The sequence below is a fragment of the Portunus trituberculatus genome, chromosome 28, assembly GCF_017591435.1.
Source record: "Portunus trituberculatus isolate SZX2019 chromosome 28, ASM1759143v1, whole genome shotgun sequence".
Taxonomy (NCBI): Eukaryota; Metazoa; Arthropoda; class Malacostraca; order Decapoda; family Portunidae; genus Portunus; species Portunus trituberculatus.
Window position 1 is genome coordinate 4,585,980 of NC_059282.1, and position 22,886 is coordinate 4,608,865.

Genomic DNA, 22,886 nt, shown 5'->3' on the forward strand with positions numbered 1-22,886 from the left:
GAGTCCCTCCCCCCAGTACCTCCTGTCTCCCTTTTCCCGTTCTCTTCTCTGTTGTGTGTGTTTATTGATGGTTTTCGTGATTTCTTCGTTGGTTTTTGGAATGAAAGGGTCTATGTTTGTTTTTACTATGTGTTTCGGCAGATGTGTTCAATTCACACGTATTACAGAAGAGAAATTTGAGAGATGGAAGTGCAGTAGGAGGAGGAGGAGAGGAGGAGGAGGAGGAGAAGACAAGGAGAGGGAGGGGAGAGACATGAAGGAGGAGGAGGAGGCTTGGAGGATAGCAGGGACCCCGTAAGGTGGCAAGAACCAATCAAAACACAAGGAAAACTAGAGCACTTTTGACTCGACAGCCAATCATATTTGCGTTCTTGCCTTCGCTGCTCCTGTAGTAGTAGCAACAGCAGCAATAGTAGTAGTAATAGTAATAGTAGTAGTAGTAGTAGTAGTAGTGGTAGTAGTAGTAGTAGTTCTGGGCGACACAGAACCTCAATTTAGTATTTTAGCGAAGTAATCTCAAAATTTGGACGTAACATCTCTCAATACCAATATCAAAAAATAAAAATAAACAAATGAATATTGATAAATAAGAAGAAAAAAAAGAAGGATAAAAAAAAGACAAATAAAGACAAGACACTCTAATAGTCCCAAACGAAACAAACACAACCACATAAACAATGAGAAAGGGAGAGGAGAACCACACCAACCAAACCAAGCCAAGCCAACCAGTTTCAGCGGCGACTGGACAAGAAGAAAAAGAAAGAAAAATAGAAGAAAAAAGGAAAAACAAGCAAGCATCACCTAGATAAGACTACCTCCGAGATACCAACATACTCAGGAATAACACCAGTACCTCATTACCAAACAATAGGATACATGCAGGTAACACAGCCCGCAGGTAAAAGTATCAGAATGTCTGGGGAGCAGGTACGAGTCTTGCCCCGCAGCACACCTGGGCAGGACGCAAAGGTTACCTGGCTTGACAAGTGACCTCAAGCGCGTCATCTGTTGACAGGAAGACAAGATGCAGACGGGAAGAAAAAGTGGAAGCAGGTGAACTAATGACGGGAAGGATAAAGGACAGAGGTGATAAGAAATGTGGTTGAATTTAAGAGAGATATGGTTATAGAGGTGAAAATATACAAATGGGTGTGGAAAGAGAGAAATAAAAAGACTTGAGATAGGAAAGAAAAAGAAGAAGCAGGTGAACTAATGACGGGAAGGATAAAGGACAAAGGTGATAAGAACTGTGACTGAACTTAAGAGAGATATGGTTATAGAGGTGAAAATAAACAAACGGGTATGAAAAGAGATAGATAAATGGAAAGACTTGAGATAAACGGGGAAGAAAAAGTGGAAGGATGGAGGCCAGAGGCGATAAGAAATGTGGCTGAATTTAAGAGAGATTTTTTGTTTTATAGAGATGAAAAATATTAATGAATGCATAAAAGAGATGAAGAAATGGAAAAGTAAGAAGGAAGGAAAGTAAAGGCAGATGAACTAATGACGGGAAGGATAAAGGATAGAAACACACGATGAAGAAAGTAAAAAAATAAAATAGATATAAAAAAAAGAACTATGAAAAGAAGACAAAATGCAGACGAAAAAGAAAATAGAATAACGTGAACTAATGAAGACTGGATAAAACAAAAATAAAGAAAATACAAGAGAATTTAAGAAAGACATGATGAGGGAATGAAAAATAATGAGAAACAGATACAAATACAAAGGAAATGAGGGAAAAAAAAGTGAAATCAGATTAACTAATGACAAGAAGAGAAGAGTGATGGGAAATATGACAAAACTGAAGAAGACACAATAAAGGAAGAGAACATATTCAAAAACACATCAAAAGGGAAGGGAAGATAAAGATGACAATTAAAAGAAGGCAAAATAAAAGAGGTCAAGTGAAATAATGAAGAAAAGAAAAAATAAAGAGTGGAACTAATAGGAAAAGAAAAAAAAAACGTGATAGAAGTATATCTTTTCCTCCTCCTCCTCCTCTTCTTTCTCCTCCTCCTCCTCCTCCTCCTCCTCTTCTTCTTCTTCTTCTTCTTCTTCTTCTTCTTCTTCTTCTTCTTCTTCTTCTTCTTCTTCTTCTTTTCTTCTTCTTCTTCTTCTTCTTCTTCTTCTTCTTCTTCTTCTTCTTCTTCTTCTTCTTCTTCCACCTCCTCCTTCTCCTCCTCCCTCCTTCTCTTATGCCTCCCAGTAACATTTGGTCTCTTCCGCCCTCCCCAAGTTCATCTCCTTCCTCCTCCTCCTCCTCTCCTCCTCCTCCTCCTCCTCCTCCTCCTCCTCCTCCTCCTCCTCCTAATCAACTTTCACCACCTTTAGCACACCTTCCGTTTACTTCTCAGTGTCATTAAGTTGTCCTCCTCCTCCACCTCCTCCTCCTCCTCCTCCTCCTCTCCTCCTCCTCCACTTTACAGTTAACTAGACTAAAGATAATATGAATCGTCCTTTTCTTCCTTTTTTTTTCTTCATTTTCTTCCACTTACTCTTTCACGCCATGGTTCGTATTTATTGTCTTGTTTGTTTCCTTTTTCCCGTTCGTTCCTTGTTTTTCCGTTCTTTCTTTTTGTCCCAATTATTATTACCTGTCTGAGTCAGTTTAGGTGTGTCCAGTATACCTGTTCTGATAGTGGAGAGAGAGAGAGAGAGAGAGAGAGAGAGAGAGAGAGAGAGAGAGAGAGAGACACACACACACACACACACACACACACACACACACACACACACACAACTCTACGTATAAATATCACCCCATTCTCTCTCTAATAAAAAGAAAAAAGAAAAAAAAATTGAAGAAAGAACCAACCTATACATTTTTTTCCTTTTCTCTCCATGGCTGCCTCCTCCTCTTCCTCCTCGCCGGTGACCAGTGACCTGTTGACCTCCAGTGCCTTTATTTGGGCAGTGGGGGAGGTGCCAGTGCCAAGGAACACAAAGGAGAAGCCACAAAGGTTCAGGTGAGGGTCGCTTAGTTTCCGTGTCTTTCACTCGTAGACATTTGAGAAAGTTGCGAAAGGAGTGAGCTGATTAATAGACTTTGGGTGTTGGCATAGCTGTATTAAGATATCACACAGGGACGACCACGTATAGAATGACTCACTGACGTTTTTTATTCTAGTTTATTAATTTTTATTCTAGAAGGGAGTTTGGCTTAGAGGCTTCATAAAAAACGATAATCAAGAGAGTAATACAGATTTTGAAAGCAGTCTTGAAACTTCCCTCTTGAAACACCTCACGTCAAAAGCAAAACGAAATACAGAAGCAGACCGAGAGTTCCAGAGTATATCAGTAAAAGGAATGAAAGATTTTAAATAACTAATAGGTGTCAAGGAAGTGCTAGATTGCAGAGGGAAGCGAGTGGATGACGTGAACAGACGCAGACTTCATGGACAATTAAAACCTGGCGAGGATTTGTGGGAAAGCATCGGTGGAAACGTGCAAATTAAGGTGGGTGGACAGTAAATGGATGAGAGAAAGAAGAAAGTTTCGTACAGTGAAGCCTCGGGGGAAGGGATGCATACAGTTAACAAGACCAGATGGAAAGTTAGCGTGAAAATAACGATAAAACCAGCACATACTACATGGCGATGATGAGAGAGAGAAACAAAATACAGTTACTTAGAGATTAACTGATAAGACGTAACGCTTTTTAATCTTAACTTGTTTAGAAGAGCGATATGAATGAAAACACCCCATACATGTGAAGCGTACCCCATACATGGAAAGATAATGCCCTGTACAAAGTTAGCAGTTGTTTTCTTGTAGCTCTGTGTTCCTAAACCTTTAGTACTGGGACACATTTTTACTTTGAGATTTGTGTACGATTAGACCATTTTATTTACATTAGGAAGGATCTATGGAGGTGGGAAGAGTAATGGCCACAGTCTTCACTATTTCAATTCCCCACCTGAGATTCTAAAGCTGTATAAAATCACCAAATAGTAAGCAGAATGAATATGAAAACACGTCCCAGTACTGAAGGGATTAAGCTCTCGTCTGCAGTTATTTACGGGACGGCAGGAGCTCGCCAAGAACAGACGGGCAGGATGGATAGCGGGAAGTACAGTCTTGCTTCTCTCTGCCAAAGTTTGCTGCCTCCAGGTTGTCTTGGAATGTTGATGACGAAAGGACGCTGAACACCAGGCTGCGGGAGTAGTAGTAGTAGTAGTAGTAGTAGTAGTAGTAGTAGTAGTAGTAGTAGTAGTAGTAGTAGTAGTAGTAGTAGTAGTAGTAGTAGTAGTAGTAGTAGTAGTAGTAGGAGGAGGAGGAGGAGGAGGAGGAGGAGGAGGAGGAGGAGGAGGAGGAGGAAGGAGGAGGAGAAGTAGATAACTGTATTTAGACACTTAAACCCAAACCAGCATAACAACTTTCATTACACCACACACACACACACACACACACACACACACACACACACACACAGCAACAACAACAAAAAAAGACACACACCAAAAGTTACAACAGATAAGTAGCAAAACAAATAAATAACAACACAAACACACACAAGCACAAACATTTCAGTACGCAAGCAACACCAAATCATTCTACGTACCTTCACTACATCACTCACTCACTCACTCACGCACGCACTCACTCACTCACTCACTCGAGGATGGATGTATGGATGGATTTAGGCTTAGGCGCCGCAACAACAAGGGTCATCTGGCACCGCTATAATGTGTTAAAAATGAAAACCACATCAAATCTAACCAAAACCTATTAAAAAAAAAGAAATCATACACTCACTCGAGGCATCACCAACTCACCTCACAAGATAATTCGAAGCAGTTCCCAACAAACCATCGTGCCAACCAGTTCTGTTTAGGTGACATAGGAACTTTCTGCCGCAGTCTGGAGTGTCTCTGCCGAACGAAAGGGTATCAACGGAAGACAGGACAAGAACAATAAGGTTTGTCATTTTCTCATCATCTCCGCTCGTTCGTCTCTTTCTTCCTGTGCTTGTGGAGACGGTGCCGTTGAAGAGGTCCTGGTGAGAGGGAAAGAGAAAGAGGAGGGAGGAGTAGAGAAGGGGCGGTGGGAGAAGGGAAGAAGGTGGGGAGGGAAGGAGAGCAGTGTATGTTAGTGATGGTCACGTCACTAAGACCGTAATATTCTCTCTCTCTCTCTCTCTCTCTCTCTCTCTCTCTCTCTCTCTCTCTCTCTCTCTTATAATCATCTTGTCTCACATTTTCTTTATAAATATTTTAGTCTTCCCTTGTTCACGCAAACATACGACACACACACACACTCTCTCTCTCTCTCTCTCTCTCTCTCTCTCTCTCTCTCTCTCTCTCTCTCTCTCTCTCTCTCTCACCTGCACCAGATCCACTAGAAACACGGCGAAAGTGAGGAAGGCGAGGGACAGCAGGGTAGACTCAATGGAACTGAAGCTGCCGGAGGAAAAACTACGCCTCATCTCTTTCCCTCTTCTCTCTGGCGGAGGAAAGGAGGGATGGAGGGATGGGAGGGAAGGAGGGATGGAAGGATGGGAGAGAAGGAGAGGGTGGGAGGGGAGGTAAGGGAGGGAGGGAAGGGAAGACGGTTTAGTTGTTGTTTTTCTTTTGTTTTTCTTTTTTACAATATTTTTATTATTTATGTTTGTGAACTTTTTGGTTTTCTTTGTTGTTGTTGTTGTTGTTGTTGTTGTTTTGTTGTTGTTGTTGTTGTTGTTGTTGTTTATACGATAAATATTATTAGCACAACGTCTATTCTACCATCATCACCACCACCACCACCACCACTACTACTACTACTACTACTACTACTACTACTACTACTATCATGACCACCACCAGTACTACTACTACTACACTACTACTACTATCATCATCACCATCACTACTACTACTACTACTACACCACTACTACAACTACTACTACTACTACTACTATCATGATCACCACCAGTACTACTACTACTACACTACTACTACTATCATCATCACCATCACTACTACTACTACTACTACTACTACTACTACTACTATAACTACTACTACTACTACTATATTTATTCTGGAATCACCACAACCACCATCACCATTACAACTGCTACTATTACTACTACTACTACTACTACTAACCAATTGAAGATATTAAACTGCTTCTCGCCCATGACAGCGCCCCGCCCACCGCCCACGTATCCCTCTTCACTAACACACGTCCTTTCTCCTTTCCCTCCTCTGCTTTTTCTTCCTTCTGCAGCGCCTCCTTCAGATCACCAGATTTCGAGGGAATATCAGTAGAATCTCCAGATATTTCAAGCGTTTTAGAATCTTCAGATATTTCAGTAGTTTTCGCGTTAAATTCTTTCTCCTGGAACTTTTCTTTCTTGAATTTAGTGAAGGGATCTTTTGGTAGTGTTTTCCCATGACCTTCCTGGCTTAGAGTATCAGAAAGGTCTGTTTTTAGCTTCATCTGGTCTTCTTTCGTCTTCATCGTGGTCAAATCTTCAGCATTCTCAGCTTCTTCAGATTTCGAGCATTCTAAGGTAAAGTCAGGAGTTTCTTTGGTGATCTGCAGAGTGGCTGGGTCATCTTGCGTTCGTGATGAGAAGGTTCGAGTGGCACATAACACTATAACGACAGCCAGGTGAAGGTGTTTCATCCTTCTAATTAACCTGCCTTTTTCTCTTTCACCTGTAATCCTCTATCTTTGTTATGAATGTGTGTGTGTGTGTGTGTGTGTGTGTGTGTGTGTGTGTGTGTGTGTGTTAGTTTAGTTTAAAAAGACATCAGTGATAACGAATTGTGTATTGGGTTGTTTCTGTTGTTGTTGTTGTTGTTTTCGGTATATTAAGTAGTATTTCGCCACGTAACGTTCCCACTAATATTCAATCGATGTTTAAGATTAATAAAAAAACAACTTTTGTCACTAAAACTTCATCCGAGAGTGAACAACAAACTTTGCAATATTCTTCTCCTTTTCTGCTCAAAGTTTATCAACAATAAAGGAAACACGAATAATGATAACAATAACACTTTTCTCGCCAAAATTTTCAGTCGGGATTGAACTAATAACTTTTCTGTTCTCGTTTTCTTTCCCTAAACACTTCCTCTTTTCCTTTCGATTTGCACCACAGACGAGATGGTCTCCTTGTAATCGTGTGGTCCGTCCTGGAGGGGAGGCAGAAATGCGTGTGCGCCTTGGGAGAGCCTGCGAGGGAGTGGCGCCGCCCTGGGAGTGTGGAAAGAGAGGAAGAAGAGCGGAGAAGAAAGAGAGGAGGAGGAGGAGGAGGAAGAAGAGAAGATAAACAACATCTGGCCTCTGTGTTAAAACAAACGGTATGTTATTTGTCTACTACTACTACTACTACTATTACTATTACTACTATTTCCTCTTCAACCACTACAGTTACTACAATGACCACTACTATTACTAAAAGCGTGAAATTACAACTTATCACACACACACACACACACACACACACACACACACACACACACACACACATCCACTATACATAATACATCACGATGCGTAGTGCCGGAAACAGGAGTGAAGAGAGTTACCCGTTATAAAATTCACGGGTCGGCGGCCGGAACACACACACACACACACACACACACACAGTTAACTCATTCCGTTAGTTGTAAAGTACTGGGAGAGAGATATAGAGAGAGAAGGTGTGGGGAACAGATAAGAAAAAAATACTGGGAAGATTGCAGAATAGTGGTTATGGAGGAGGAGGAGGAGAGAGAAAATGAGAGATGTTGTGGTAAAGAGTGAACTGTGTGGAGAGGAAAAGAGAGAGAGATGAGAGTAGAATTTTTGGAAGATGAAGAAGAGAAGAAAAAGGAAGACATAAGACAAATTGAGTGGAAAATTATGGAGAAGGGGGAAATTTTGGAGATAAGGAAAGAGAGAGGATAACAAGGAAGCTAAAAATAAAAAAGATATTAATAAAAAAAAAAAAGAAAACTTGAGAGAGAGAGAGAGAGAGAGAGAGAGAGAGAGAGAGAGAGAGAGAGAGATGGCAAAGGTACGGTACTAGCTGTGGTTAAGGTTTAATATCTTTCTCTTTCTCTCTCTCTTAGATTGAGGAAGCTATCCCAGTATCCAATCTCATCACGCAAAGGTTGGCATGGATATTACAACCAAGGGAACAAGACATAAAGGAAAGAAAACAAGGAGTGGCAACGTTAGTTATTTACGAGTGAACGATGCAGAGATATGCACGCAGTGATTCTGGGAGTTAGTGAAGTGAAGTGTCTAGCAAGGTCTGCTACTGATGCGTTATGAGAGGGAGTTACTGTCACGCGTAGGAGCAAAAAGTGTCGTCCTTGCTTATAATCGGTTTTACTAGAGTTTCGTACAATAAACTCTAGATGGTTTTGGCCACCCTTAGATTGTTGTTCTTACTATTTATAACATTTCCAATACTACCTGCCACAAATGAATAATAATTTACCTTACTATCTTATCCAGTTCTCATATAGTTATCACCATCTGACACTGTTTGGTATGAGAGTTACATTACTAATGTTGGATAGTTCTGGACTTATTCAGCTTCTTGGTAATACGTGCGTGAGTCGTGGGTGATGGAGTAGTGAAGTGAGGATGATGGGTACGTGTGTTAAGGACGAGAATATAATAATAATTAGCGCCATGACAAGTATATGAGCTCTTGAGTGGTAAACGAGCGTACAACCCATCAAAATAAGTATGTTGTGAGTAGCTAGCTGCTGTGTGTGTGTGTGTGCGCCAGTACGCATGATGCTCCTCACTCCATGACGTGTGGTGACGTCACCCTGTATTTCCTCCAATAATCAACACGCTCTGTGTTTGTGACCAATGACAGGTCAAGGCAGCACCGCGTCATCTGCTGATAGGCGGGAACCTTGCTTCCTTGGCGGGAACAGGTCAGTTCAAGTGCTGGGCGAGGAGCTCAGTGTGTGTGCGGCAGTAAATGTGAGCGTTTGTTATCAGTGTTAATAATATCACTGTACTTTTACTGCGAGAGGATGAAGATTAAAGGAGACAGTTTGTGTTTCTCCGTACGGCTCTCCTCAATCTGTGTAGTGAGACAGGCCGGGAACATCTGGTAAGGTTGGCTTTATGAACACACACACACGTCTGAGTGAGAACTATGGACATTTAACTAAATAGTGATGGAAGGAAGGATCGTGTGTTATATCAGCAGACGGGTGGGGTGAGGTGCCAGCAGGTCGTCCATATTTATGTCATTATCTCCTTCTGTCTTACATATTGTCAGCCGAACATGGCACCAGATAAAGCTACAAGTGTAACATTTCATATTTGCCAGTGAAATATGTCAACAGTTATCTGGTTTTATGATAAAGGACGAGTAAAGATAATATGGCTACCGCCTCCTCAGCTGAGCCCGCCAGCATAGCCGGGTTGCTAAGCTCCGCCCACCGCCAAGATGGCCGCCGCCTATCCTTGTTCCAATATTATTTTCATTATTTGTCATTTCCTTATATCGGCTTATAAGTCCATTTTAATGGTTTTCTCGAATACTTAGTGACTATTTAAGTGTGTTTGATGCTTCAGTTACGTGAGATATATTGAATTAACGGTCGTTTTGTTCATAATTAATGGTCGATTCCAGCTCGATTTTTTCACCCCAGCTCGAAACTTTTTTTTATTTCGGCTGCTAGTCCAAATATTATTGCTTTGAAAAATCGCCGGTGATTTTCAAAGTGGTTCGCGCTCGTGTTGAGTAAAATATGTAAACTTTGGAGAGATTTGTAGGCACGTTAAAGAGACGAATTATAACATTCTGTTTATGTATATATTTTTTCTTCTTCAACTTGTACATACGTCTCAAAGGCCTGACATAGTACTTTCTATTATTTAAAAGTGTTTTCATTCCTAATGAATCAGACTAGTGTACTTTGGAGTGTTTGTTTGAATGGTGTTGATGTTGCAACTTTTTTCAAATAATTTCTTAAAAGTATCTCTATCATTAGTCAAGAAGGGAATGTTTTTATATTCCCATAGTAAGTTAAAAACTATGCCCTTTCAAAATTAAATAAGCATTCCGGCTTAGGTGTCTTTTTCCTAGGGGTCATTTTTGAAATTAAAGCGGTTACGTATATAAGACGTCATCCTGGAGCCGACACGAGCTGGGCCGAGGCGACCCGAGGCGAGCCGAGGCAGATCGGTGCTGGCCTGGCGGGAAGAGTGGGTGTGTAACAACCACGTAGGCAGCCTGCTGTCTATAGCCTGTGTGTGTGTGTGTGTGTGTGTGTGTGTGTGTGTGTGTGTGTGTGTGTTTATCCTTTTCTGTGGCTTCAGTTTATCTACTTTTCCATCTATTTCCTTATTTGAGCTGTATTTTCCTTCATCTTCCTCTTCCCTTTCCCCCTCAATAGTGTTCCTTCTCCACTTCTAGAGATTTGAGAAATATTACGGTGGGAATTACATGGGGTGTCCTGTTCCGGGAGGTCCTGCTGACGCTGGCCGCAGGCAGGGGTGGTGTGGGCAATCTTACGGCCCCGTCTCCACCACTACCGCAACAGTGTCGCCTATTGAGAAGTGAGTGTATGCTTCATACTCATAGAGAGAGAGAGAGAATAAACTTTATATTATTATTATATCTGGTCAAAAATCATTTTATCAATGTTTCCCTCTTAATTACGTGTTTTCTTTAGTTCAATGACAAGAATTTTTAAAGGGTAACTCGTGTAACTCCTCCTCCTTCCATGTTCTAGTGGTCTATCATTTCCTTATGCCTCGGAAAATTTATGTTATGTCTTTAGTTAATCCGAGTTTTTCAAAATGTTTGCGACTTTGTGACTTTAAAATTCATGGTACTTCAAAGTTACAAAATTCTCGAAGTCGCAACTCGGCAGCACAGTGCCCAGCTCTAGTTAATATGTTGTCCCCCATATACATTAAAGAATGGATTACACTTGTTTCCTGTCTCACTTCCCCAAATGAAGCATATATTTGTTTTATTCTAGATATAGCAAAATTAAAACAAAAACCCACCAAAAATCCTATCTTGTTTATCACCTTTTTTGCGGTGTTACAAAAGAGTAACATTTTGATTAATATTTCACTACTCTTACCGTTACTAAACTCAATCACTACATCAATGAGCTCTAATAAAATTTTGACAACTTTATAAAACACAAAATTTAGAAATAAAGGCTTAAATAAGGAGAAAGAAGGGAGTATATAGGAGTGTGAGGACTGGCCGCTAGGTGTCTCTGGACTGTCATGTGACGATCGAAGCTTGGCTCAACCTGTCACTGGGCTCCACACTCCCTCATATTTTCCCTGTTCTCTCCGAGTAAGATACGCTGTAGCTCCGCCAGGTTCTCACAGTAACTAGATATATCGTTAATTTATCAGTGTACGTGGTTGATTTCCTTCATCAGTGACTAAGAAGGATGATATGAGGGAGGGAAGTGAGACCTAGATTTTTTGGGTGATTGTGTGATTTGGTGATATTGTAAAATGCGATGTATTTGGTTGAGTTTGTATGGACAGGGTTTTATTTGATGTTGATTTTGGAAGGTTCAGTAAGTAAAGGTTAAGTTCTTATGGGTTGAAGTGTTATAGATAATATGGTATTCCTTGTCTTAATTTATTTTATTTAATTATTTTTCGTTATATTTCTCTATTTAGGTTAGATTTTATTTGATTTTGTTTTAGTTTTTTTTCGTAAAAGTTAAGTTAGGTTTAGTATCGCAGTTAATATAATCTCGCTTTTTTTATATTCTTACTAATGATTTTATTTTATTCCATATATAATACTTGGTATTATATATGGATTAGCAAGGTCTTATTTATGGATTGGTAGGATTGGCAAGGTCTTATTTAAGTATAGTTATTAAGATTGCGATATATTATTATCTTTATTGTTATTATTAATGCGGTGTGGAAGTGTATGGCCAGCTGTGCTATTATTATTATTATTATTATGTTCAGACATTCAGACAAGTTGAAGGAGGAGGTGAAAAGAAATACAGGCGCAGGGAGGTGAGTTTATTCCTGACTAGTTTTGCTGTATACTGTATCAATTACCTTGAAGCATACAGCAAAACTAGTCTGGAATAAACTAACCTTAATAGGAAGATAATGAGGCATCTATCAGCTCACAACCTTCTCTCTGATTGCCAGTATGGTTTCCGTAAAGGCAGATCTACTGGTGATCTTCTTACTTTCCTAACTGAATCTTGGTCATCCTCTTTTAGGGACTTCGGTGAAACCTTTGCTGTCGGCCTTGACATATCGAAAGCCTTCGATAGAGTCTGGCACAAATCTTTAATTTCTAAACTACCCTCCTACGGATTCTATCCTTCTCTCTGTACCTTCATCTCCAGTTTCCTTTCCGATCGTTCTATTGCTGCTGTAGTAGACGGTCACTGTTCTTCCCTAAAACTATCAACAGTGGTGTTCCACAGGGTTCTGTCCTATCACCCACTCTCTTTCTATTATTCATCAATGATCTCCTAAATCTGACTCAATGCCCTATCCACTCCTATGCTGATGATACCACCCTGCATTATTCAACAGCGTTCAACAGACGCCCAACCCAACAACAATTAAATGACTCAAGGCGAGATGCTATAGGACGCCTAACTTCTGATCTTTCACTTGTTTCTGATTGGGGCAGAGAAAACCTGGTTTTGTTCAATGCCTCAAAACTCAATTTCTACAACTATCTACTCGACATAACCTTCCAGACAACTATCCTCTCTTCTTCAATAACACTCAACTTCCCCTCTCCTCTACATTAAACACACTCGGTCTATCCTTCACTAAAAATCTAAACTGGAAATTTCACATCTCTACTCTTGCTAAATCAGCTTCCAAGAAGTTAGGTGTCCTATGGCGTCTTCGTCCATTTTTCTCCCTCCCAGCTGCTTGCTCTGTACAAGGGCCTTATCCGCCCGTGTATGGAGTATGGCTCTCATGTCTGGGGGGGATCCACACACACAGCTTTACTAAACAAGGTGGAATCTAAAGCTTTTCGTCTTATCAACTCTTCTCCTCTAACTGACTGTCTTGATTCTTTAAGTCACCGCCGCAATGTTGCATCTTTATCTGTCTTCTACCGCTGTTTTCATGCTGTCTGCTCTTCTGAACTTGCTAACTGCATGCCTTCCCCTCCTGCGGCCTCGCTGCACAAGACTCTCTACTTCTTCTCATCCCTATTCTGTCCATCTTCCTAATGCAAGAGTTAACCAGTATCTTCACTCCTTCATTCCCTACACTGGTAAACTCTGGAACTCTCTACCTGTGTCTGTATTTCCACCTGCCTATGACTTAAACTCTTTCAAAAGAGGAGTGTCAAGACACCTCTTACGTTAACTGGACCCTCCTTTTAGATTTTTTTGTTTTTTCTCTTTCTACTTTCCTCTTAACAGGGCCTGGCAACCAGCGGGTTTTTTTTTTTTCCAACACTTTGTTTGCCCTTGGCCAGTGCCCTTGTAATGTAAAAAAAAAAAAAAAAAAAAAAAAACCTCCCTGCACCTTTGTTTCTTTTCACCTCCTCCTCCATTATTATTATTATTATTATTATTATTTTTATTGTTTTTCTTTTCACTTGGGGCTGACTGAGCTGAGAGTGTGGATGTTGTGTGTATGAGTGTGCTGTGCCTAGTCGCGCCTAGTTGCTGGTATATAAACAGATGGATTGTTATTGTTACTACTATTATTGTCAGTATTATTATGTGTGCATGAGTGTGCAGTGGTTTAACTAGGTCAGCCTGTGTAGGATAGCTCCCCCTAGTATTAAGATAGAACCATTTTTTTTCTTTTCCTTATGTGAGAGGGGAAAACTGGCCAAAGGCATCAGAAAGAGTTAAAAAGAAAAGGCCCACTTAGTTTCCAATCCCTGTCATAGATCATTACTACTACTACTACTAGCACTACTAGTTATTATTGTTTTTGTTATTATTGTTATTATTATTATTGTTATTTGTTATTATTATTATTGTTATTTGTTATTATTATTATTGTTATTATTATATTGTTACTCCCAAGGCTTGCATAGAAGGCCGCCGCTGCCACCGCTGCCATGGCATCAACAGAGTACTGGCTGATCTCTGCGCCGGGGGACAAGACGTGCCAGCAGACATGGGAGAAGATGAACAACGTCACCTCGGCGCAGAACGGTCTCTGCGTCAACCATAAGTTCCACCTCCCGGACCTCAAGGTGAGAGAGAGAGAGAGAGAGAGAGGAGGGAGGGATTTTGATATTCTGCACTGTGTTTGTATTGCAACATTTTTTTTTTTTTTTTTTTTTTTTTTTAAGTTGTATGTGTTATTTTCTTCATGCTACTTATTCATATACTACCTTTCCTATTATAAGAAAAATCAATGTTACTTCTATTACTCTCACTACACTGCAATAATACAGTACTACAGCACCATCACCACCACTACAACACTACAGGGAGTTGGCAGTTTGTAATGGACTCAACTTTCAGCTTCTCTTGAATGTAATGCTGGCAGTGCTTGTTCCTCTATATTTCCCTATGCTGATATTTTTTGTTACTGATTTATTTCATTAATTATTTTAATTGTATGTTCTTATGTGTTATTTTTTTGCAGGTACAACAGTAGTTATATTTTTTATGACCTAAATCATGACTCTTTAGTACTGTAGCATTAGTATATGGGAGTGACTGTAGGTGTTTACTTGGGCTGGCTCTGAGTCTTGCCTATGCCAAAATTAAGTTTACAATGTGGAGTAGGAATGGAACTCTTATTGGAGGGCCATCTGTAACACAAATGACCCGTCTGCTGCACTGTTCCTCAGGTGGGCACACTGGACCAGCTGATGGGCCTGAGCGATGACCTGGCCAAGCTAGACACCTATGTGGAGAGTGTGACTCGCAAGATGGCCGGCTATCTGGGCGAGGTGCTTGAGGACCAGAGGGACAAGCTGGCCGAGAACCTCCTTGCTAACCAGAGTAAGGCCTACGTTGTTGTGTTGTGAGATTTTATTGAGAGCTGCATTTGTTTTGTTATTATGTTTGTTTATTAATTGATTGATTGATATTTTATTTATAGTAAGATGTCCATTCTCTCCGAGGTAACAATAGAATATAACATTCTGATCACCTAATCATTCCTTTCCAAGGTAGAAATAGTTACACATCCATTCTATCCAAGTTAACAGTAACAAGTAAATTTCTAAACACCCAATCAGTTCTTTCCAAGGTAATAATAACCGGTAACCTTTTACGCACCCAATCAGTTCTTTTTGAGGTAGAAATATACGTCAGATTCTAAGATGACATTAGAAAATATCATTCCAAGCACCCAATCAGTTCTTTCCAAGCCAACAACTGCACCCATCACTCACTAACACAGCATCTTGCCCTGCACAGTGGACCTGGCTACCTACCTGACTCGCTTCCAGTGGGAGATGGCCAAGTTCCCCATCAAGCAGTCCGTCAGAGGCATCGTGGACGCCATCAACAACCAGGTCACCCAGATCGAGAATGACCTCAAGTCCAAGTCAGCCAACTACAACAACCTCAAGTCAAACCTCGCCAACATGGAGAGGAAACAAACGTAGGTGATGAGTGTGTTGTTGTGGTATGGTGGTGTGGAGAGGGAAGGAAGTAAATATTTGTGTTGTGTGTGTGTGTGTGTGTGTGTGTGTGTGTGTGTGTGTGTGTGAGTGTGAGTGATGCTATAGGAAAATAAGAAGGGAATATTTTCATGTGTTGATTTTAGAAAGTAATGTATGTGATGGATGTGTTGCTGTAGGTAAATAGATGTGTGGTGTTGCAATGGTGTAGAGAGAGATGGAAATAAGTGTGTGTGTGTGTGTGTGTGTTTTGGTGTAGGAAAATAAGTAGGGAATGTTTTCATGCATTGATGTTGGAGACTAATGTGTGTTGAGTGTGTTGCTGTGAGGAAATGATACTTGGTGTTGTTCAATGGTTCAGAAATTTAGTTCTTCCATTTATCAACTTGGCATAATTTTGTAACTAACTGTCCCCTCTTTCTCTGTGATACTCTGCTCTCCCCTTCTGATAATAATGTGAGAAGGATATAGGATGTTTTGCTGATTATTTATTGACGCATTTTCTCTATATTGTGATTATTTTGTTTATTCTAATCATTCAAAACTGCCTAAAAACTTGTTCGTATCAGAAATACCAACTAGTGTGTATCTTGAAAACTCTACACAGTGTCAGTCATGTACAAATTCTAGTAACAGATAAGTGTTTGAATGGTGCACTGTCTCCCTCAGTGGCAGCCTGCTGACCCGCAACCTGGGCGACCTGGTGAAGAAGGAGGACTTTGTGCAGAACAGCGAATACCTGGTGACGCTGTTGGTGGTGGTGCCCAAGTGAGTCAAGGGATATATGTTGGTGTCTGTTACTGATCATACTTCAGTAAATAGTCAAATGTTTCTTTATATTATGTGATGGAATGTGTGTCTCTTCAATCTTCTTGTATATTGTAGGTCGTACTTTAGAAAATTGTCAATATTTCTCATTAAAAGCATGGGTTTTTGTCTCCAAGATCTTCTCTCGTAATCTTAGTATTTTTTTTTTTAGCAATCCTTCACTTGTAGACTATTTCACCATACTCATGAACTGCCCAAGGAAGCAAAATACATACACACATATACCAAAGATGTCTCTAAAACAGTAGCTAAACCAAGACCAAGCATTTTCACACTACCATTACGGACATTACACTAAGCATCAGTGACATCACCCTCACCATTTACATATACCAAAGATGCCTCTAACACTGTAGCTTAACCAAGACGAGACTTTTTCACACCACTAAGAACATTACACTAAGCACCAATGACACCACCTTCACTATTTCAGGTCCTTCTACACTGACTGGCAGGCCAAGTATGAGCATCTGGCTGATATGGTGGTGCCTCGGTCCTCTCGCCTGATCTTTGAGGACAATGACCATGGCCTCTACACTGTCACTCTCTTCTCCAAGGTGGTGGATGAGTATAAACTCCACGCTCGAGAGAATAAGTAAGTATGACAGTGTGCTTTTGTTTGGCAGTCAGTGTTTGGGTTTGCATTGGGAGTGATGATGTTAGTGGTGGTAATCCTGTTCGTATTTTATTCTCCTGTTTTGTCTGAGTTTCCATTGGCTGTGATGATGTTAATCCCGTCAATACTGGGATGCATTTTTTACCATAAGTTTGGGTATGATTAGACGATTTTATTTACATTAGGAAAGGTTTATGGAGATCGGAAGATTAATGGCTAGAGTCTTCACTATTTTAATCCCCACATAAGTTTCTGGAGCTGTATAAAATCATCAGATAGTAACCAGAATGGATATGAAAACATGTCATGGTACTGAATAGGTTAATAGTGCTAATCCTATTCTTATTATTTTGTTTTATGTTTATTTTTTGCATTGCTAGAAATTTTAATAGTGGTAAACCTGTTCTCCTTTTGTTTTTTGAGTTTCATTTGGTTGTGATGAAGATAATTTTTTCCCTATTTGTTTGTAATGGTTTTTGTTTATTCTCTTATTGCTATTTGGGTTAGTGTGACTTTCCATTGTCTACATGCTAATATTGGTCTTGATTTATATTTTTTCTTGGGGTCATTGTTTGGGTTTCCATTACCAGTAAGACTATTAGTGGTGATAGTCTTGTTTTCCCATTAAGGTGTAGACAAGTTAACTTAAATCCATTGCCTGTGTGAGTAGTATTAATGATAATCTTCTTTATCTTTATCTTTGGGAGGCCAGTTTGACATCCTCTGTGATAATATTGGTGATGCAATAGTCCATTTATTAGTTCCCATCTACAGTCATGTGAGAATCCACTGACTAACTTCTGCATTGGTTGTGTGAAAGTCCACTTATTAAATTCTTGTTGGTTGTGCAAGAGTCCATTTTAATTCCTGTGTGGGGTCATGTGAGAGTCCACTTACTAATGTTGGTTGTCTTCAGGTTCATTGTGCGAGAGTTCACTTACAATGAGGAGGAGCTGACGGCTGGCAAGAACGAACTCTCCAAACTGATCAACGACAAGAAGCGCTACTTTGTGAGTCCTTAGATGGAATTTTAACATTCTCTAACCCCTTCAATACTGAGACACAGTTTTACCTTAATTTTTGGGTATGATTAGACAATTATATTTACATTAGGAAGAGTCCATGGAGGTCAGAAGAATAATGGCTAGAATCTTAGAAGGAATTTTAACTTTCTGTAACCCTTTCAATACTGAGTCGCATTTTTACCTTAATTTTTCGGTACAGTTAGACAATTTTATTTGCATAAGGAAGGGTCTATGGAGGTCAGAAGAATAATGGCTAGAATCTGTACTATCCTAATCCCAACATATGTTTCTGAAGCTGTATGAAATCATCAAATAGTAACCAGAATCAATATGAAAATGTGCCCTGCTACTGAAGAGATTAATTTGACAATAGCTGATACCATTTCTTTTTTTTTTTTTCCATTTAACCTTTTTTTTAATTTGATAATAGAAGATACTGTTTATCCTTTTTTTTTTTTTGTTGCTCTGTGTATTTATGAGTGAGTTTTTCAGTTCCTCCATTGCCTTTTGTGAGGAAATTCATATTTTTTTTAGCCTTAGAATGAAAAACACTGCTCTTGTCTTCCTTTCTGTTAATCTGTTGGTCTGTTTGTTGATCAGTTTCTCTCTTCTTGGAATTCCCTACAAAAAGACTCAGGGATTATTATTTTATAGGTATTTTCTTGTCTATATGTGTGTTAATTCTCTCTCTCTCTCTCTCTCTCTCTCTCTCTCTCTCTCTCTCTCTCTCTCTCTCTCTCTCTCTCTCTCTCTCTCTCTCTCTCCAGGGTCCTCTCGTGCGTTGGCTAAAAGTGAACTTCAGCGAGTGTTTCATCTGCTGGACCCACGTGAAGGCCATCAGGGTGTTTGTGGAGTCTGTGCTCAGGTGAGGCATTATGCTCCTCTTCCTCTTCCCCTTGGCTAACTCTCTCTGATCCTCAGCCTTGTATTGATACTATAGTCTGTCTATTCTAAAATGGCTCTTGGTGTGAATGTTGTCCCAGCGAATGTGTGGTTGTCAGATCTTGAGGAAAACTGTGGTCTATCCTTGTCATAAGTGTGCTAATCAACAGAAAAGAAGTATTATTCACATCAGATCAATTTTATCAAGCTACAATGTGTTTGGAATCCAGGAGCCATTTGAGAGGGGACAGACTAAAGTGCTGGTTGTGTGTCTCTAAACTTGCAGGTATTTGATAGAATGTTATTTTTGTGTATGTATTATCATGTTGCTCTCATTTCTTTTATGTACTTTTATTTGATCTTATGCCCTGATTTATTGACAGTCATTTAATTAAGCCTGATAAGTGATAGATAGGGAAACTAATATGGTGTTCTTTATATGTAAAGCCTCCTATTTCTATGTGTGTATTGTTATTGTTTTTGTTTCCACTGTGGTATGTTTTCCTCAATTATGTAAACTGATCTGACAGTCACCTTATAAAATATGATAATTGAGATTCTTCACAGATGAGATGGAAGGAAAACTATCAAAGAATCTATAGTGTATGTTTGATTTATGTATTTGTATAGTTGTACCTTTCAATTTTCAGTGTTTTGGGCTTTCCTTATTTGTATGACTTCTAATATTGCATCAGATTCCTTATAAAACCTGATTAACTGATAGATTTTTAGCAGACAAGATGAAAAGAGAATTATAAGAACTGAACTCATTTAAGAGGAAGGTTTCAAGACATCCCGCTCTCTCTTGGCTAACTCAAACCTGCTCAGGGACTGGCATCTAAGTGGGCCTTTTATGTTTAATTGTTTTTGTTGCCCTTAGTCAGATTTTCCCTCTTACATAAAAAAAAAAGTGTGGTATTTTACTCAGTCTAACCAAAAGTATGTTCTCTATCTGGTTGACTGAATGACAAAATACAACACACCACTCTCCACACAAAGGTACGGTCTGCCAGTGAACTTCCAAGCCATCTTGAATCCACCCCAACAAGAAGAGCATTAAGAGGCTGCGGGACATTCTCAACCAGCTCTACAGCCACCTCGACTCCTCAGCCACAGGTGGTGTTGGCGAGGTGAGTCTTAAAAGGAGGTTCAAATATGCTGTTGTGTGTAATTATCTGCTGTACATTTCTGGTTAGTTTTATTTGACACATGTGTTGTTGAGGTTTGTAGATTTAAAGTTGTATGTTATGGTGTGGGTTTGCAGGTTAAGTATTGGGAAGACCCTGAAATATAAAAACTCAAATATTGTGGACAGTCTACCTTTCTTTTTTTTAACTAGTAACATTTTTACTAGACTAATGCAGTCATTACCTTCTTAACTAGTATTATTTAAATTATTGACATTTTTCGCTTTCCTTTACCACAAACTGACAATACCCCCATTGCTTTCTTAAGTAGTAACATTTCCACTTACAGTACACTTTTCCATGCTACAAACTGTTGACGACGCCTCATTGTCTTAAACTATTGACATAATTTCATCTTTTCCTTAACCTGTTGACCTGCACTCTTTCCTTCAACTTACTAGATACATGACATCCTAATATATCTCACTAACCACTACACTCCTCCCTTCTCTCCTCCCACAGACTTAACATCCCCAAAATCACTCTATCCTTCAAGTTACCAGATAATTAACACCTCCCTCTAATACATCCCTTATTAACCACTGCACATCTCTCCTCTCTTCTCCTCCCACAGACTGTTGACATCCCTAATATTGCTCTTTCCTTCAAGTTGTTAGATAATTGACACCTCCCTTTAATACAACCACTTATTAACCACTGCATGTCTCTCCCTCTCTCTCTTCCCACAGACTGTTGACATCCCTGGCCTGGGCTTCAACACCAGTGAGTACTACCCTTACGTCTACTTCAAGATCAACACAGACATGATTGGGGAGCACCGGCCTTAAGTTTGCTATTTCTAGACAGACGTAGGAGTGGTAGGTGGGTTTGTAGTGTTGGAGCCCACTGACAGGGAGTTCACTTAGACTTGTTGTTATGGTAAGCATTCAGTTTTACCTCCAAGAATGTTTGTGTAGACTGTTTTTTGAGCCTTTGTGCCTAAAGATGAAATTTTAATGAAGTGATAAGGTTTTTGGTCTATGTTGTTAAGTTTCCTGCACAAAAAATAATGAAAGTTGCAATACCTACCCACCTACATACATACATACATACTCCCAATAATTATGTACAGCTGTAAAAAAGAAGAGTGTGTAATTTCAAGGGCCAAATATTTATGTAGAAAGAAAGTGTGAATCGAGTGTTACTTTACATTGTTGTTGTTACGTGTTGTGGCGGTAACGGTTAGCTATCACGTGACCCGACCGTGTCTTGAGTGTTACCAAGAAGTGAAGTATACATTCCAGATAACACTCATACATCTCCATCTCTCTGTCTCTCTGTTCCTGTCTCTCTCCTCAGACTCATCAGGCTATCCCTTAGTTAGATAGAATGAGGTATGTGGGTCGTTCATCTTGTGGTTGTGTACAGGACTTCCCTTCCTTGCTTGTGTATAAAGACAAAAAGGCTGCTACCTGTTCTTTTATTTCCAAGTCTTATTGGTAAATCTATCCATTGTCATTACTCACACTGGTGGAAATACTACATGCACTAACACAACATTCCACTAAGGTTACCACTAACATCCAGACATTCACCTGAATCAGTCTAGTAGTTCTAGCCTTCAGGAGCCCCATGTAAGATATATTTGGGGTTGCCTATAGTAGAACCCTCATCTGTTGTTTTCCTAATGGTTTTCTGATTCCTAAGAGCATTATGACATTGGTGATTGGTTTATTTGTAGCATTTACATATATTTAGACTGGTGATAAAGTCTTTCTTATGTATGAGACTCTGACCCAGGACAACACAAGGTCCAGTGAATGTGCCAGTCATAGAAGAGTGAAATCAAAGGGTCTATCTGAATTTTAAATATCTTGAATCCTCCTTGAAGTCTGCATTTTTAGATATGCCAATGAGACACTAGAAACATTAGCAGCTCTGCATTGCTCCTGTGTCTGCCAAGTGTTGTGTGGAGGTTCACCTTGGCTCGAGCAGCACAGAAACAAACACAAGGGACGCTGCAGGAAGCCATCAGGCCGACACGTGGCACTCCCTGTGTCAAATGTGACGCAGCGGAAGGGAGTGAGGGAAAAAGACTAAAAAAAAAAAAATGTGGTTTCTGATCTTGCAATTGATATTGTATATTTTTATCTAAATTAAATATCTTGAGTTGCAGATAGATAGATAGATTATATATTATAAAGTTTATGGGTTATATATATGCAGTATATCGTCCTTGGTGTACAGAGAAGCATGTACTGTTATGTTGTACTTATACATGTGAATATACATGGTGTAAATGAACCACTGGTCTTTCTGTCACTGTGAAGGCTGCAGTCCCCTTGGAGAGAGTATTGAGTCATGGTTTGTTGTTGTTAAGGGTATTGATTCTCCTTTGAGGTAATTCAGTCTTATTATTATTATTTTTTTTTTTTTTTTTTTTGTCATGGTGTGTTGTTAATGGTATTGATTCTCCATTAAGGTAATTCAGTTTTGTTATTTTTTTTTTTAACAGCATGGCATCCTTTCTTTCATATTCAATTATTTATTTTTTTCATATGGTTGGTTTTGATTCTTTTAAATATGAATGCATCTCTGAATTTTTATCTTTAAAGGTTTACAATCCTCTATGTAAGCAATATGACATTTTTTTTTTTTTTAAAAGTTTTGATACTCAGAAACAACTCCATTTCTTTTTTCATTTATTTTAGTTATTTATTTTGATTTAGTGATCAGTCCTAAACAGTATTTTCTCATTGTTATATCTTGATCCTCCTTTTAACAGTATCACATCCTTTCAGCAGCATCAGATTCCACTCAAGTGCAGGTTTGGATCCTCCATTTTAACAGTGTAACCCAGTAAGCATTCTCTAGGT

The 22,886-nt window shown here is 39.5% G+C and overlaps 2 protein-coding genes across 2 annotated transcripts; one reads left to right on the forward strand and one right to left on the reverse strand.

Moving 5' to 3' along the window:
• Nucleotides 1–3,061: 3,061 nt before the first annotated feature.
• Nucleotides 3,062–7,253, reverse strand: LOC123510124. Its single transcript, XM_045264951.1, has 4 exons — nucleotides 6,096–7,253; nucleotides 5,327–5,445; nucleotides 4,779–4,999; nucleotides 3,062–4,156 (listed from the first exon to the last, which is right to left on the reverse strand). The coding sequence occupies exons 1-4, from the start codon at nucleotides 6,616–6,618 to the stop codon at nucleotides 4,015–4,017; spliced, it is 1,005 nt and encodes a 334-aa protein (XP_045120886.1). The 5' UTR covers nucleotides 6,619–7,253; the 3' UTR covers nucleotides 3,062–4,014.
• Nucleotides 7,254–10,369: 3,116 nt separating this feature from the next.
• LOC123510123 (V-type proton ATPase subunit C-like) lies at nucleotides 10,370–22,314 on the forward strand. The gene is given in 11 exon segments (XM_045264950.1): nucleotides 10,370–10,512; nucleotides 13,975–14,146; nucleotides 14,753–14,906; nucleotides 15,327–15,513; nucleotides 16,202–16,300; nucleotides 16,794–16,955; nucleotides 17,893–17,986; nucleotides 18,769–18,866; nucleotides 19,883–19,916; nucleotides 19,918–20,013; nucleotides 20,760–22,314. Coding segments are annotated over 10 exon segments (1,161 nt in total). The 5' UTR covers nucleotides 10,370–10,512; nucleotides 13,975–14,008; the 3' UTR covers nucleotides 20,859–22,314.
• Nucleotides 22,315–22,886: the final 572 nt, after the last annotated feature.